Raw genomic sequence first — 17,104 nt, 5'->3', positions numbered from 1 at the left:
TTAATTTTGAACTCATTTGCAAAATGCTCTCCCATTCAGTAGGCTGCCTTTTAGTTTTGTTGATGGTTTCCTTAAATGTGGGAAAACTTTTTAGCCTGATTCAGTCCCTATTGTTCATATTTGATTTGTTTTATCATTTGCTAGAGGAGAGAGGCTAAGTAAAATTTTGCTAAGACTCATGTCCAACAGTTCACTACCTATGTTTTTTTCTAGGAATTTTATGGCTTCATATTTTACATTTACATCTTTAATCCAATTTGAGTATGTTTTCGAGTATGGGATAAATGGCCCAGTTTCATTTTTTTCCATGCAACTGTCCAGTTTTCCCAATAACAATTTTTAAAGATTTTATTTATTTATTTATTTTTATTTATTTATTTATTTATTTATTTATTTGAGAGAGAAAGAGCGTGCAAGAGTGGAGGGGAGGGGCAGACAGAAGGAGAAGCAGGCTCCCTGCTAAGGTGGGAGCTCAAGGCAGGGCTTGATCCCAGGACTCTGGGATCATGACGGGTGTCAAAGGCAGATGCTTAACCAACTGAACAACCCAGGTGCCCCGACAGCATTCATTGAAGAGGTTATCTTTCCCCATTGTGCATTCTTGCCTCCTTTGTCATAGATTAATTGACCATATAAGCGTGGGTTTATTTCTAGACTCTGTTACATTCTATTGGTTTATGTATCTATTTTTATGCCATTATTATACCATTTGATTCCTGTAATTTTTAGTATAGTTTGGAATCTGGGAACATGGTATGTCAACCTTTGGCTTGTTTCTCAAGATGGCTTTGGCTATTGGAGGTCCTTTTTTGCTCAACAGAATATTTATGATTATTGATTCTTTTTTATGATTATTAATTCTAATTCTGTGAAAAATACTGTTGGTATTTTCATGAAGATTGCATTGAATCTGTAGGATGTTTTGATAATATGAACATTTTGATAATATTAATTCTTCCAATTCATGCACAGTATATCTTTCCACTTATTTGTATCATCTTAAATTTCTTTCTTCAATGTCTCACAGTTTTCAGAGTATAGTTATTTACCCTCAGTTAAATTTATTCCTAAGTATTTTATTTATTTTATTTATTCATTCATCCAGTAGGTTGCATGCCAAATGTGGGGCTCAAACTCATGACTTCAAGGTCAAGACTCACATGTTCTACTTAATGAGCCAGCCAGGTGCTTCTGTTTCTAAGTATTTTATTCTTTTTGATGCAATTGTAAATAGGATTTTTTTTCTTATTTTCTCTTTCTGCCAATTTGTTTTTAGTGTACAGAAATACAAGATATTTCTTTCTGTTGATTTTATATCCTGGAACTTTACTGAATTCATCTATTAGTTCTAATAGTGTTATAGTGGCATCTTTAGGAGTTTCTATATATAGTATCATGTCATCTGTGAATAGTGGTAATTTTACTTCTTTGTTAACAATTTAAAGGATTTTATTTCTTGTGTGATTGCTGTGACTAGCATTTCTAATATTGTGTTGAATAAAAGTGGTGAGACTATACATCCTAGTCTTGTTCCTTTTCTAGAACAAAAACTTTTCAGTTTTTTACCAGTGAGTATAATGTTCGCTGTGGGTTTGTCATGCCTGTAAAACATTTTCTGTATTACACTGAGGTATGTTCCCACCAAAATCACTTTGTTGGGAATTTTTAGCATGAACACGTGTTGCATTTTAAAATGCTTTTCTGTCTCTATTAAGGTAATCACACGATCTTTCATCCTTTCTCTTGTTAATTAGATGTCTTTTCTACTCCTTGAGATATAACTTTAAATGGTTTATTTGAGGTTTTTCTTATCTCCTGAGATAGTTCTGTATTGCTATAAACTTCCCTCTTAGAACTGCTTTTTCTGGGTCCCAAAGATTTTGAAGCATGTGTTTGCATTTTCAATTCCCTCCAGGGATTTTTTTTAAATTTACTCTTTGGCCTGCCTTCCTTCCTTCCTTCCTTCCTTCCTTCCTTCCTTCCTTCCTCTTCCCTTTCCTTCTTTCGTTCTTTTTCTTCCTTCCTCCCTCCCTTTCCTTCCTTCCTTCCTTCCTTCCTTCCTTCCTTCCTTCCTTCCTTCCTTCCTTCCTTCCTTCCCTTCTCTTTTGGTTTTGTTTTCAGCACCAAGAGTCTAGGACCAGGTTGTTCTTGAAACCTTTCCCATGCCACGACCGTGCCCCAAGCTCCTCCTCTCCTGCTCACTCAAAGAAACATTCTGTGAGCACAGGGGCTTTGATGTGTTCACTACTATATTCCTAAAACCATGACTGACCTTCTCACTATCTCAAATTATTTCCTTCATTGATTTGCTCCCTTGTGATGATCTGCCTCCACGGCCACGCGTTCATCTTCAAGAACAGGCATCTTTGTCCTGTTGAACACCGCATTCCCGAGGCTTCTCAGAGTACCTGGCGCGTCCTGGCGGGAGGAGAAATTGGTGTGTTAGCCAAGACTTTCATTGACCAAGGGAAGCTTATCCCGGATGATGTCATGACTAGGCTGGCCCTTCATGAGCTGAAAAACCTCACCCAATATAGCTGGCTATTGGATGGTTTTCCAAGGACACTTCCACAGGCAGAAGCCCTGGACAGAGCTTATCAGATAGACACAGTGATTAATCTGAACGTGCCCTTCGAAGGCATTAAGCAGCGTCTCACCGCGCGCTGGATTCATCCGGCCAGCGGCCGAGTCTACAACATCGAATTCAACCCTCCCAAAGCCGTGGGCATTGATGACCTGACAGCGGAGCCTCTCATTCAGCGGGATGATGACAAGCCACAGACTGCTGTCAAGAGACTCAAGGCTTATGAAGTCCAAACACAGCCGGTCCTGGAATATTACCGGAAAAAGGGAGTATTGGAAACCTTCTCTGGAACAGAAACCAACAAGATCTGGCCCCATGTGTATGCTTTCCTACAAACAAAAGTTCCCCAAATAAACCAGAAAGCATCAGTTACTCCATGAGGAAAAGTGTACATCACCAGTAAGAGGAGCAGAGACTCCTCGCCTGTGCATTTAGAAGCTCCGTGTTCTGAGACTGGCATGTATGAATTCTTTGAAAATTATATTAGTTTCACTTCTACTGATTTCATTCTGGAAATTAAGAATGGGCCAAATGAGTCCGATACTAAGATTCATCTTTTTGTCTACCCAGGGTATCTTCTATGGGTATGTAATTTAAAAACATCAGATGTCCTAATTAAAAGAGCAATTGGTAGTAATATTAACTTTTGTTCAGAAGAGTAAGTGGTTGATAAAAATTTTTCTTATTCTTTGGAGAAGCTAAAAACATTTCCATGTCACTCGGTGAAGTATCTCATCAGAGAAATGTGTTGTAGACTGATGCCAAAACCCAGCATCGTTAGTACTGTGGTACATGGTTTTGTGAAACATATCAAATTCTAGAAAACAAGCCACCAGATATGCAGATTAGTTTCAGGATGCAAATTCACTGTTGCCTTTACACTAAGAAACTTAAAAACTTAACTGTATATACTGTATTTATTATGTCATAAACAAACTTTCAGTTTATTCAGAATTTTCAGTCTGCTATAAAATTGTGTTAAATTAGCACATAGGAAAATATTACTTTCCTATGACAGGTTTTGAGAACATGTGTATTGAAAAAAATGATTTATTAGAAATTGACATTGGAAGTTCTTACAAAAGTACTGAGGTTGAATTATCAACAGAAAATGTAATTACTCTTGTGTTTTCAGATTATTACTCAGGTTAAGAAGCATAAGTATGTGCTTTAGGATCTACTTGCCAGGTTCTCTTTTTGATCACTATGTAAAATCTGCTGTGATGAGTGACAAATTAAAATAAAAGAAAAGCAAACCCATGGCCCTACATAAAAGCAAGCATACTGGGTCCTCAGGAAGTAGAAATAGATCAGTTATGCCTGGGGAGAATTTCCCTGACACGCTTAACAATCATAATTAGTAAACAATCAAAATTAGTAAACTAATCAAATTAGTAGCAATTAAAAGGATTTACATGAGAGGTTAAAAAGGACCAGGAAGGTAACTGAGTTTGTTGAAGGACTTTATTCCTAGTGTAAGCGGTGGGCAGCTGCTGGCTTTCCTTGCCACTGTCAGCAGGGCAAGAACTCCACCTGTGTGTGTAGCCTGAGTAGCCCTTTAAAAGCGAAGAGAATTTGATTTCTTCGTAGGGCAACAAGGATGCGTGCTTATGTCCTGTGGCCTGGCACGAAGAGTGGGGCGATGAGAGGTGGATGAAAAAAATCAGCTACATCTTCAGTGGGATATTTACTCTTACTTGGTGCTAAATCAGATGCAACGAGTCCTGGTACAACCTGTTATGAACTGCCTTTGAACACCGGCCTGTTATCCCAGGCACTCAAAATATAAATGCCAGCAAGTGGTTCTTCGTGTATTTTTGTGGGAAAAAACTTTTCTTTTGATTTTTAAAAATTCAGTGTTGATCTTTCAGAATGGACCAAGGCTTTTAAAAAGGATTGCAGGACACATTTAATTCTTTACAAAACTTTCTGTAATGCCTTATTTGAATGTATTATGTGCTTTCTAAAACTGTGGTGAACTACTAAGCTTATGAATAATTACTGGCTTTCCTAGCATACATGACTCTTATGTACTACAATAAAATTAGGTTCTAGAAAAAAAAATAAAAATAAATTTACTCTTTGATTTCTTCACTAAACCATTGAATTTTAGTGCATGTTTTTAGCTTCTGCCTGTTTGTGTTTTTTTTTTTTTCTTGTAATTGGTATCTATTTTTATACCATTGTGGTCAGAAAAAAATGCCTGATGTAATTTTAATATTCTTAAATTTATTAAGACTTGTTTTTCAGCCTACCATGTGATCTTAGATAATATTCTATGAGTACCTGAAAAAAATGTGTATTTTGCTGTTTGGAGATGAAATGCTCTATATATATCTGTTAGGTCCATGTAGTCTGATGTGTTTTCAAAGCCTATTTCCTTGTTGATTTCCTATCTGAATAACCTATCAATTGATGGAAGTAGGATGTTAAAGTCCCATGGTATTATTGTATTACTGTCAATTTCTCTCTTTATATCTATTAATATTTGCTTTATATATTTAAGTACTCCCATGTTAAGCGCATAGATATTTACAATTATTATGTCCTCTTGTTTAATTGATTCTTTTATTATTATGTATGCTTTTCTTTGTTTCTTGCTACAATCTTTATTTTAATAACTATTTTGTCTGATACGGTATTGCTACCCTCACTTTTTTTCTTCTTCCATTAGAATATCTTTTGGAGAATATCTTTTTCCATCCTTCACTTTAATTTTTTTTTTAATTTTAATTTTTTTTTTTTTTATGATAGTCACAGAGAGAGAGAGGGGCAGAGACACAGGCAGAGGGAGAAGCAGGCTCCATGCACCGGGAGCCCGACGTGGGATTCGATCCCGGGTCTCCAGGATCGCGCCCTGGGCCAAAGGCAGGCGCTAAACCGCTGCGCCACCCAGGGATCCCCCATCCTTCACTTTAAATCTATATGTGTTTTTAGGTCTGAAATGTCTGATATGCAGCATATAGATGGGTCTTTTTTTTTTAATCCATTCAGTCATCTTATGTCTTTTGATTGAAGCATTTAAGTCCATTTACATTTAAGGTAATCATTGACAGGTATGTACTTATTATCATTTTGTTAACCATTTTCTGCTTGTTTTGTCATTTTTCTGTTTCTTTTTTCTCTTGTAGTTTTATGTCTTTCCCTAGTGTTTTGCTTTGTTTTTTTTTCCTCTTTATTTTTCATGTATCTATTAAAGGGTTTTTATTTTTTGTTATCATGGGTTTTATATGTGTACAGCAGTTTATATTCAGTTGATGGTCACCTAAATTCAAACACATTCTAAAAATACTAGAGTTTTACCCCTCCACATTTTATGTTTACAGTGTCATATTTCACTTTTATATTATTTGTATCCCATAATTAACCTTTAAAAAATATTTTATCTATTTATTTGACAGAGAGAGAAGAGAGCACATGCAGGGGGAGTGGTAGACAGAGGGAAAGGGATAAGCAGGTTCCCTGCTGTGCAGGGGGCCCTATGTGAAGCTCAATCCCAGGACCTTGGGATCATGACCTAAGCCAATGTCAGATGCTTAACCACCTGAGACACCCAGGCACCCCCTTCCTTGACTAATTTTTGTAGATATAATTGAGTTTATTACTTTCATTTTTTCACTCCCATACTCACTTTATAAATGATTAATCTATTATCTTTATGTTTGCTTTTACATATTAATTTTTTCCCTTCCATATATATAATTTTATTCTAGTTATGGCCTTTTCTTTCTAGTCCTAGAATTTCCTAATTTAACATTTTTATCAAGCTGATTTAGTGGTGATGAACTCCTTTAACTTTTGTTGTCTGTGAAGCTCTTTATCTCCTCTTCAATTCTGAAAGATAATCTTGGAGGGTAAAATATTTTGGGGTGCAGTTTTTTTCCTTTCAGGACTTTGAATATATCATGCCACTCCCTTTTGACCTGAAACATTTTTGCTGAAAAACCAGCCTTTAACTTTATGGGATTTCCCTTATTTGTAAATGTTTTCTTTTCTCTTACAGCTTTTAAGATTATTTATCTTTAATTTTTTCATGTTAATTTTGTCTTGCTATAGACTTCCTTGGTTTTATCGTATTTGGGGACTTTGGGACTTTCTAGACCTAGAATGTCTATTTCCTTTGCCAGATTAGGAAAGTATTCATCTATTATTTATTCAAATAAACTTTCTGCCCCCTTCTTCCTTTTCTTCTGGGATCCCTATAATGTAAATGTTATTACTGAATGATGTTACAGAGATCCCTTAACCTGTTCTCATTTTTACCATTTCTTTTTCTTTTTTGCTCTTCAACTTGTTTACTTTCCATTACTCTGTCTTCCAGATTGCCAAGCTGGGATTTGTTGGGTTGTTTTTCTTTGTTTGTTTGTTTGTTTGTTTGTTTTGCATCCTTTAATGTGCTAGTGACTCTCTCTGGTGTATTTTTTATTACAGTTACTGTATTTTTCAGCTCTCACTGGTTCTTTAATATTTTCTATTTCTTTGTTGAAGTTCTCACTGAGTTCATCCACTCTTCTCTCAAGTCTGGTAAATTTTTTTATGACCATTACAATGAACTCTTTATCACATATATTGCTCTTCTTCATTTTGTTAAATTCTTTTTCTATGGTTTTGTCTTCTTTCACCTGGGACAAATTTCTCCATCTCCTCATTTGTCTCTCTACGTTTTTCCATATATTAGGCAGGTCACTTATGTCTCCTAGTGTTGCAACTAGTAGCATTGTGTAGAAGGGTCCTGTGGTCACTGTAACCAGGTGCTCTAGGGTTGCCCCTGTGTTGGCTCCCTTGTGGTGGATGCTGGCCTTCAATCCAGCTAGCTGTAATGACATGCTTCACCTTCTAGGGAGCACTATTAGGCAGAGTTTTCTCCCCTCCTTGCTGAGAGGCACTGCTGCAGCATGTTCCTGGAAGGGATCAGCTCATAGCCTCGCTGTCTACAGTTAGTCACTGTGACAGTTGTGAGTGCACTGAAGGGCAGGACTTGTTCCCTGCACATCAGGCTGGAAGGCCTGTCTGTAGGAACAGTAGGAGTACTGCTGTGTGGGGTGGGTTAGCTTCCCTCCTCCCCAGGACTGGAGTCCCTTTGGAGTGGTGCTGGTCTTGGCCAACATTACTACCTGCTGGGTGTGACAGGATAGAAGCCACTTTGGAGGAGTCCCTTCCAGGGCAAGTGGGTTGGGTAGAGTGGATTTGCAGAGAAACACTAGAGCAGGGTGCATGATGCTAGCTAGGTCTTTGGAGAACAGTAGAACCAGCTCTCATAAGCATCTGGCTATTTAGGCTGGGAGAAGGCAAGAAAAACCACCCTACCAGCATATTTGTTCCTGAAGAAATCTGGTGGAGTTCTCTGCTCCTGTGGCATTTGTCCCAACATTAGTAAGTAAATCTGCAGGTATATCCCAGGCACTTTTCCCACTGCGCTCTGGGCTGTGTCTCATGCTGTTATTAGCACACTATCTCTTTAAGGGCAAGAGACTTGGCTTCCTACAGTCCTCCAGCTCACCTGGAGTTAAGCCCTGCTGGTTTTCAAAGCTACACATTATGTGGGCTTATCTTTCTAATGCAGGTCACCAAGTCCACAGGTGCCCAGTGTGGGGTCTGATCCCCTCACTCTTCTGTGCTTGTGATGTCTCTCTAGTTTGTGGTTAGTCAGTCTGGGGATTTGATTCCTGACTGTATCACCACTCCCACTCTTTTTGATGTGGCCTTCTCTCTATACTTACCGGTGGAAGATCTGTTCTGGTAGTCTTCAGATTATTTTCAGAGTGACATGTAATACACGCAGTTCTTGTTTTAGTGCATCTGGGACAAGGTGAGCTCAGGATCCTCCTACTCTGCCATCTATCTATCTATCTTTCTTTCTTTCTTTCTTTCTTTCTTTCTTTTTCTTTCTCTTTCTTTCTCTTCTTTCTTTTCTTTCTTTCTTTCCTTTCTTTTCTGATTTTATTTATTTATTTGAAAGAGAGCAAGAGCACAGAGGGAGAGGGAGAGGGAGAAGCAAACTCCTTGCTGAGCAGGGAGCCCGATGGCAGGGCCCTGAGATCATGATGTGAGCTGAAGGCAAGTGCTTAATTACCTAAACCACCTGGGTGCCTCCTTCCCTCTCTTTCAACTCTTATTTAAATGTTTGGCCAGGGGCACCTGGGTGGCTCAGTTGGCTAAACATCCAACTTGATTTCAGATCAGGTGATGATCTCAGTCATAAGATTGAGCCCTGTATTGGGCTCCCTGCTGGATGTGGACACTGCTTAGGATTCTCTTTCTCTCTTTCTGTCCCTCCCCACCCTCACTTGAACACATGTGTACACAGTCTCTGAATGAATGAATGAATGAATGAATGAATGAATGAATGAATGAATGAGTGAATGGTCAGAATTTACCTATGAAGACATCTGGTCCTGGATTTTCATTTCTTGGGAGATTTTTGACTGATTCAATTTTGTTACTAGGAATCAGTCTGCTCATATTTTGTATTTCTTTTTTATTTAGTCTTGAAAGATTGTGTATTTCTAGGATTTTATCCATTTCAATTTTTCATTCTATTGTCTTATAATCCTTTGAATGTTTGTGGTCAGTTGTAACTTTTGTTTCATTTCTGATTTTGTTAAGAGTTCTCTCTCTCTTTTTTATGAGTCTGGCTAAAGATTCAATTTTGTTAATTTTTTTCAAAAACCAGCTCTTAGTTTCAGTTATTTTTATTTTATCTTTTTAGTCTCTTATTCATTGCCACTCTAATCTTTATTATTTTTTTCTACTGATTTTGGGCTTTGCTCTTCTTTTTCTAGTTTCTTCAGATGTAAGGTTAGATCATGAGATTTTTGTTTCTTGAAATAATTCTGCATATAAATTTCTCTCTCAGAACTGCCTTTCCTGCATCCTAAGGGTTTTGAGCCATTATTTTTCCATTTTATTTTGTCTCCAGGGATTTTCTTACTTCCCTTTTTTTCATTAACCCATTAGTTATTTAATAGAATATTGTTTAACCTCCATGTGTTTGTGGGGTTTTTTCCCAGTTTTTTTCTTGTAATTGCTTTCCACTTTAAAATAGTTGTGATCAGAAAAGATAATTGATATAATATCAGTGTTCTTAAATTTATTGAGATTTGTTTTATGGCCTAAGTACTGATATATCCTGAGAAATTTTCCATGTGTACCTTCCTATACTTTTTTTTCAATCTCTCCTCCCATCTTCACTCTCTTTGCCCAAATCCCATCATTCCTTAGAGTTCTTCCTCAGAAAGGTTTTCTGATAACTCTCTTCTCTGAATCTACAGGGTTTGATATCTCCTTTACTCATTTTGACACTAAATAATAAACTTCATGTTACTTTTTTTCAAGTGTGTATGTATTCTTGATTAGCCTATTTTGATATGTAGAGATCCTGTATCTTTAAATTTATTTTATGTCTCTCATCATGTTGTATGGTGCCAGACATGTGAATCACAGTAGTAATGATATCAGATATAGGAAGAGCAGGTGTATCTGTGTGGGGATATAGCAACTGCCCACCCATTTCCTCTCAGCACTCAACTCCCTTGTGCATGCAGAAGCTTCTAATGGAAATCCCCTATGAGCATGCCCAGGACACTATGCGGCTATTAATCATGCCTTGCCTGCTTGCAGGACATGCCATGGTGTTGGCAAGTTGTCTCAATGACAAAAGAGATTTTGTCCATCAATACTCCAGCCTCCTCTATTCTCAGGTGGCATAACTCTGGGATGTGCTTTACATGGTCTCCCAGGGATCCCAGCAGACTGTGTCCCACTTACCCACAGAGGTAATCTACTAATCACAACGCACTCTGTCTTATTTGCCAACCCGTCCCTGTCTCCCACATTCCAGATCCTTCCTCTATCACTTCCCAAACAAATTTCTTCCCCTTAAAGTGAAATCCCCATCACAAGTGTGCTTCTTAGGTGATGAAACTCATGACCATTTGTGGACATTTCTGTGTTCTTAAAAGGATCATTCTTCATCTAGAAATTAATAAGGCTTAAAAAAAACAAGTCCCAACTATACTTTATTCAAACTAATAGCACAAGAAGAGTTTCTGATAGAATTCTCAAAATTAACTTAGTTTGGCAATACCAGACTTCAGTCCAAGAGATCAGCCCGATGATGCAAAGCTGACACTATCACTCACTGATTGTCCATGGGAAAGTTGATCAACTTCTTCAGATATCAGGTTCCTAACTTAAAAATGGATAGTGACACCTTGTTTGTTTTTTCTAAGGAAGAGAGAGGACAGTGCAGAATTTGACCCTACAGGAACACAGTCATCAAACCTTTGCTCCAATAGACTGTCATTTGCTGTTTAAGTGTTAAAGAGTGTGAATGAATGAACTAATAAACCTACCAAGGAAGGAACAGTGGGCGGAAAAAAATGAATGAAAACTTGGCTTTATAATGCAATATGAGTTGCCTGCAATTACTGTAAATGTCCACAAGATGTCATTACTTTCCACCAATTCAGAAAAACCATCCACTTTTAAGTCAAGACCGAGATCTTTGACAGAGATAATTTATGATTTATAATTGAAAGAGGTGTCACTTCTAATGCCTTTGACTGCCTCCTTGCTTTATCTTAAATCTCTCTCAAGAAATACTATAAAACCTAGACTTTAAATAAAGTTTGAGACTCAATGCTCTCCTGTTGGGAAACTATTAAGAGGACACCCACTCATGGGGTCCCTATATGACAGCAAAAATAATGGAAGCACTGGAGACCTTGCTTTAAGCTTTTAACCTACTCAGTTACAAAGCTTCTCTCAGCCCTTTCTTGTAATTCTAGCATCCTCCCTGCTTCAGACTCTTGGGAGACAGTGATTCTGCAACATCCAAAAAGCAACACACTGGAATTTTCCCTCTTCAAATACTTGTCACACTTTTGCTCACCAGGACCGATGTTCAAATGACTGCAGTGAGTTTATGTGTGGTATGTATGCCTTTATCCAGTTCAGAGCAGTTCTATGCCTACTGGGTTTTTTTTTCCAGCATAGTTAGCATCTAGTTTGCAAATTATTATTATTATTATTATTATTATTATTATGAGTTTTTACACATTTTAAGAATACCAAAATTATGTTAACCAGGGTCAATATTTTAACTTCAGCTATATTTAGTATTGACATACTAAATAGGTTTAATTTAAATACCTTATTCATACGAGATCTACTAATGCAAAATATGCTTACAGATTGAAGATTTTTAAAGGTCTCAGATAGCTTTGAGGTTTTGTGTACTTTATTACTCTTCTCTACTGAGATTCTTTCTCCTAATCTTTTTTATTGACATTAGGATAAATTATCTTTATTAATAGCAATTCAAATCTGGTGAGCCAGAGAAGGCCATGAACTCATTCTGTCATAAAAAGATGTTTCTTTGCAGGTTTTTAAAAGATCATTCAACTTTATGGACGAAAGAGTGGCTTTGCTTTAAAGGACCATATTTCCTTTACAAACACATCCCACTTACCAAGAAGCTAAATCAAGTCACTTAGCAGTGGACAGGTTAAATGAGGCCTCAGAGAAGCAGACTTCAGCCTCATTTTCTGATGGATTCTGAGATATCTAAAACATTTCTTTTTTTTTTTTTTTTTAAACAGAGGTCTTTTTTTTTTTTTTTTTTTTTATTTATTTATGATAGTCACAGAGAGAGAGAGAGAGAGAGGCAGAGACACAGCCAGAGGGAGAAGCAGGCTCCATGCACCGGGAGTCCGACGTGGGATTCGATCCCGGGTCTCCAGGATCGCGCCCTGGGCCAAAGGCAGGCGCCAAACCTCTGCGCCACCCAGGGATCCCTAAAACATTTCTAATATGTTTATTATTGAAGTAAAATTGGTATGCAGTTATATTAGTTTCAGGTATACAACCCATCTGACAATTCTGTATGTTACTCAGCACTCACCATGGTAAGTATAGTCACCATCTATCACCATATAGTTACAATATCATTGACTACATCCCCTATCCTATACTTTTCATCTCTGTGAGTTATTTATAACTAAATATTTATAGCTCTAAATCCCCTTCACCTAGTTCATTTATCCCCCAATCCACCTTCCTTTTGGCCAGCACCAGTTTGTTCTCTAGGAGTCTGTTTCTATTTTCTTTGTTCATTTGTTTTGGTTTTTAGATTTTACATGTACACGAAATCATATGATACTTGTCCTTCTGTCTCTGAATTATGTGACTTTGCAAAATACCCTCTAGGTCTATCTATGTTGTTGCAAATGACAAGACTTCATATTCTGTATGGCTGAATAAAATTCCATTGTGTGAACATGAAAAGCAACTTTAAAGGGATTGTTAAATTATTTTTCTGCTTCATTAGTGTAATGAAATGCATCAGAATTTTGTATATTAATTTTGTATCCTGCCACTTTACTGAGTTCATTTATAAATTCTAACAGTTTTTTTGGTGGCATCTAGGAATTTATCTGTTTCTTCTAGGTTGTCTAATTTGTTGGCATATAGTTTTTCATATTTTATAACCCTTTGTATTTACATAATGTTGGTTGTTATTTCTCCTTCATTTCTCACTTTGAGTTATTTCTCTCTTTCTTGATGAGTCTGGCCAAATGTTTATCAATTTTATTTTTCAAAGAACCAGCTCTTGGTTTCATTTACCTTTTGCATTTATTTATTTACGTGTTCGGTCATTTATTTCATTTTATTTTAGAGAGAAGTAGAGAGCATGAGTTGGGGGAGGAGTACAGAAGGAGGGAGAATTCCAAGCAGACTCCACACGGACCATGGAGCCCAACACAGGACTCAATCCCAGGACCCTGAGAGCATGGCCTGAGCCAAAATCAAGGGTCAGAAGCTTAACTGACTGAGCCAGCCAGGTGACTCTTGTATGCATTTAGTTTCTATTTTATTTATTTATGGTCTAGTCTTTATTATTGCCTTCCTTATATAACTTTGAGCTTTGTTTGTTCTTCTTTTCTAGTTTCTTTGGTGTATGGTTGGATTATTTATTAGATTTTTTTCTTCTTTCTTGAAGTAGGTAGCCCTGTATCACTATAAACTTCCTTTTTAGAATTGCTTTTGCTGCATTCCAAAGATCTTGTATCATTGTGTTTCTATTTTTGTCTTCATGTATTTTTTTATTTCCTCTTTGATTTCTTCATTTAGCCATTGGTTGTTTAGTAGAATATTGTTTAGCTTCCATGTGTTTGGATTCTTTTCTAGGTTATTTTTTTTCCTTGTAATTGATTTCTAGTCTCATATCATTGTGGTCAGAAAAAATACTTGACAAGATTTCAGTCTTCTAAAAGTTCTTGAGACTTGTTTTGTGGCCTAACATGATCTCTTCTGGAAAATGTTCCATGTACACTAGAAAAGAATGCGTAGGGATCCCTGGGTGGCACAGCGGTTTGGCGCCTGCCTTTGGCCCAGGGCACGATTCTGGAGACTCGGGATCGAATCCCACGTCGGGCTCCCGGTGCATGGAGCCTGCTTCTCCCTCTGGCTGTGTCTCTGCCTCTCTCTGTCTCTCTCACTGTGTGCCTATCATAAATAAATAAAATAAAAATTTAAAAAAAAAAAAAAGAATGCGTATTCTGGTTTTGGGGGGAATGGAATATTCTGTATTTATCTATTAGGTCCATCAGGTCTAATGTGTCATTCAAAGCCTGTTTCCTTGTTGATTTTCTGTCAAAATGGTCTATCCATTGATGTACATGGGGTATTAAAGTCTACTATTAATATCAATTTCTCCTCTTAAATCTATTAATATTTGCTTTATGCATTTAGATGCTCCTATGTTGTGTGCATAGATTTTTTTTAAAGATTTTTTTTACTAATTCATGAGAGACACAGAGAGAGGCAGAGACAGAGGCAGAGGGAAAGCAGGCTCCCCACAGGGAGCCCAATATGGGACTCAATCCCAGGACCCTGGGATCATGACCTGAGCCAAAGGCAGATACTTAACCGCTGAGCCATCCAAGTGCCCAGGTGCATAGATATTTGTAATTACTATATTCTCTTGATTGGTCCCTTTTTCATCCTGGAATGCTTTTCTTGGTCTCTTGATTCAGTCTTTATTTTCGTTTTTTGTTTGTTTTTTAAAAGATTTTATTTATTTATTCATGAGAGACACAGAGCGAGAGAAAAGCAGAGACACAGGCAGAGGGAGAACCAGGCTCCACGCAGGAAGCTCTACACAGGACTTGATCCCGGGTCTCCGGGATCACAACCTGGGCCGAAAGTGGCGCTAAACTACTGAGCCACCAGGCTGCAAAAAAAAATTGTGAACCGTAAGGGAGTGGAATGATATCACTCAGTCATTGTTTTAAAGCATTTTTTTCTCTGATGGAAGTATAACTTCCCTGGCTTCCCCAACCCCGCCAACTTTTACTTACATGGAATATCTTTTTTCCATCCCTTCAACCACCGTTTTATGTGCTTTAAGTTAAAAATTAAAGCGAGTCTCTTGTAGGAAGTATATAGATGGGTCCTGTTTCTTCATCTCTTCAGTCACCCTATGTGCTTTGATTGGAGCACTTAGTCCATTTACATTTAATGTAATCACTGGTAAATATTTATTGGTATTGTTTTTTTTTTATTTTTTTCTGATTGTTTTTGTAGTTCTTAGTTTTTTTCTTCTTACTGTCTTCCCTTGTGGTTTAATGTCTATTTGTGGTTCCCTTGTGGTTTAATGTCTATGTTACAATGCTTGCATTACTTTCTCTTTATTTTTTATACATCAATTATAGCTTTTTGTTTTTGGTCATCATTGGGTTCATATATAACATCCTATGTGTTTGGAGAATATATTAATTTCATATATATTCTAAAAGCATTATATTTTATTCCCTTCCATGCTTTATGTATATAGTGTCATATTTTACATCTTTTTATTGTTCATATCCCTTCACTAATTTTTGTAAATGTAATGATTTTATTACTTTTGTGTTTTGACTTTCATACTAGTTCTGTAAGTGATTAAATTACCTTAATTATATGTTTGCTTTTAACAGTGGAATTTTTTACTTTCATAGGTTTATTCTAATTATGATCTTTTCTTTCCATGTAATTCCCTTTAACATTTCTTGTAAGCTGTCTGAATGGTGATGAACTCTGTTAACTTCTGTCTGGGAAACTCTTCATCTCTCCTTCAACTCTGAACAATAACCTTGCCTGGTAGAGTATTCTTGGTTGCAGGGTTTTTTTCCTTGCAGCAATTTAAATATATCATTCCACTCCCTTACGGTTCACAATTTTTTTTTGCTGAAAAATTATCTAGTAACCTTATGGAACTTTCCATGTATGTAACTGTTTTTCTTTTCTCTTATAGCTTTTAAGATTCTATCTTTAATTTTTTTCATTATCATTATTATGTGATTTGCTGTGGACCTCCTTGAGTTTATATTGTTAGGAGCTCTCTGCTTCCTACACCTGGGTGTTTGTTTCTTCCACAGATGGAAGTTTTCAGTTGTTATTTATCCAAATAATTTTCTGTACCCTTGTTTCTTTTTCTCCTTCCAGTATCACTATAATGTGAATGTTATGCTCAATGATATTCCTAAATCTATTTTCATTTTTTATTATTTTTTTCTTTTTTGCTCTTCAGTTTGGTTGCTTCCATACCATTGATCTGTTCTTTTGCCATCTCTAGTTTACTAGTGTTATTGTGTTCCTCAGCTCTGACTGGTTTGTTTTTTGGGAGGTTTGTTTCGTTTTATTTTTTAGAGAGTGGTTTTTTAGAGGGGAAGGGAAGAGGGAGGGAGGGAGAGAGAGAGAGAGAGAGAGAGAGAGAGAGAATTTTAAGCAGTCTCCACTCCCAGCATGAAGCCCTACACAGGGCTCAATCTCATGACTCTGAGATCATGACCTGAGCTGAAATCAAGAGTCAGATGCCACCCAAGTGCCCTGAATGGTTGTTTTTTTATATTTTCTATATCTTTGTTTTTTATATTTTCTACATCTTTGTTGAAATTCTGAGTTTGTCTACTCTTTTCTTTAGTCCAATGAGTATCTTAATAACATTACTTCAAAGTGTTTATCAAGGATATTTTTATCTCTATTTTGTTTAGCTCTTTTTCTATGATTTTGCCTTGTTCTTTCACTTGAGACATATTTTATGCCTCATTTTGTCTAGTTCTCTCTCTTTTTTTCTCTATATTAGGTAGGTTATCAGAAACTCCTGGTCTTCAAAGTAGTGGTCTTTTAAAGAGAGGGTCCTGTGGTGTCTTATAGTGCAATCCCCTGGTCTCTAGGACCAGATATCTAAGGGTATTCTATATGTGGACTCTGTGTCCTCTACTGATGTGGCTGAGCCAGTTTCCATGGACACACTAGTGGATAGTTCTGGCCTTCAGCCCAATTGGTTGCTATGACCCACTTCATCTTCTATGGGCACATTGGCATGATTTGCTTCTCATGATAATGTGAGGCCTGGCTATGGTCACCATGGGCTCACTGTTAGGTGCCTGGGATCCAGCTTAGTTGTTTGCACTTAGCCTCTGTGAGGGCTGCGTGTATATCATAGGGCAAGACTTTCTCCTTGTAGAGCCAGCT

General features: G+C 37.1%; 1 protein-coding gene across 1 annotated transcript; it reads left to right on the top strand.

Annotated features, from left to right (window-relative positions):
• The first annotated feature begins 2,435 nt into the window (after positions 1-2,435).
• LOC121500504 (GTP:AMP phosphotransferase AK3, mitochondrial-like) lies at positions 2,436-2,964 on the top strand. Its single transcript, XM_041772240.1, has one exon. It carries the CDS (start codon positions 2,491-2,493, stop codon positions 2,962-2,964), a length of 474 nt encoding a protein of 157 aa, XP_041628174.1. The 5' UTR covers positions 2,436-2,490.
• The last annotated feature ends 14,140 nt before the right edge of the window (positions 2,965-17,104 follow it).

Source organism: Vulpes lagopus, chromosome 10 (assembly GCF_018345385.1).
Source record: "Vulpes lagopus strain Blue_001 chromosome 10, ASM1834538v1, whole genome shotgun sequence".
NCBI lineage: Eukaryota > Metazoa > Chordata > Mammalia > Carnivora > Canidae > Vulpes > Vulpes lagopus.
The sequence above is the reverse complement of the archived record's forward strand: the minus strand, read 5'-3'. Positions and strand labels throughout refer to the sequence as shown.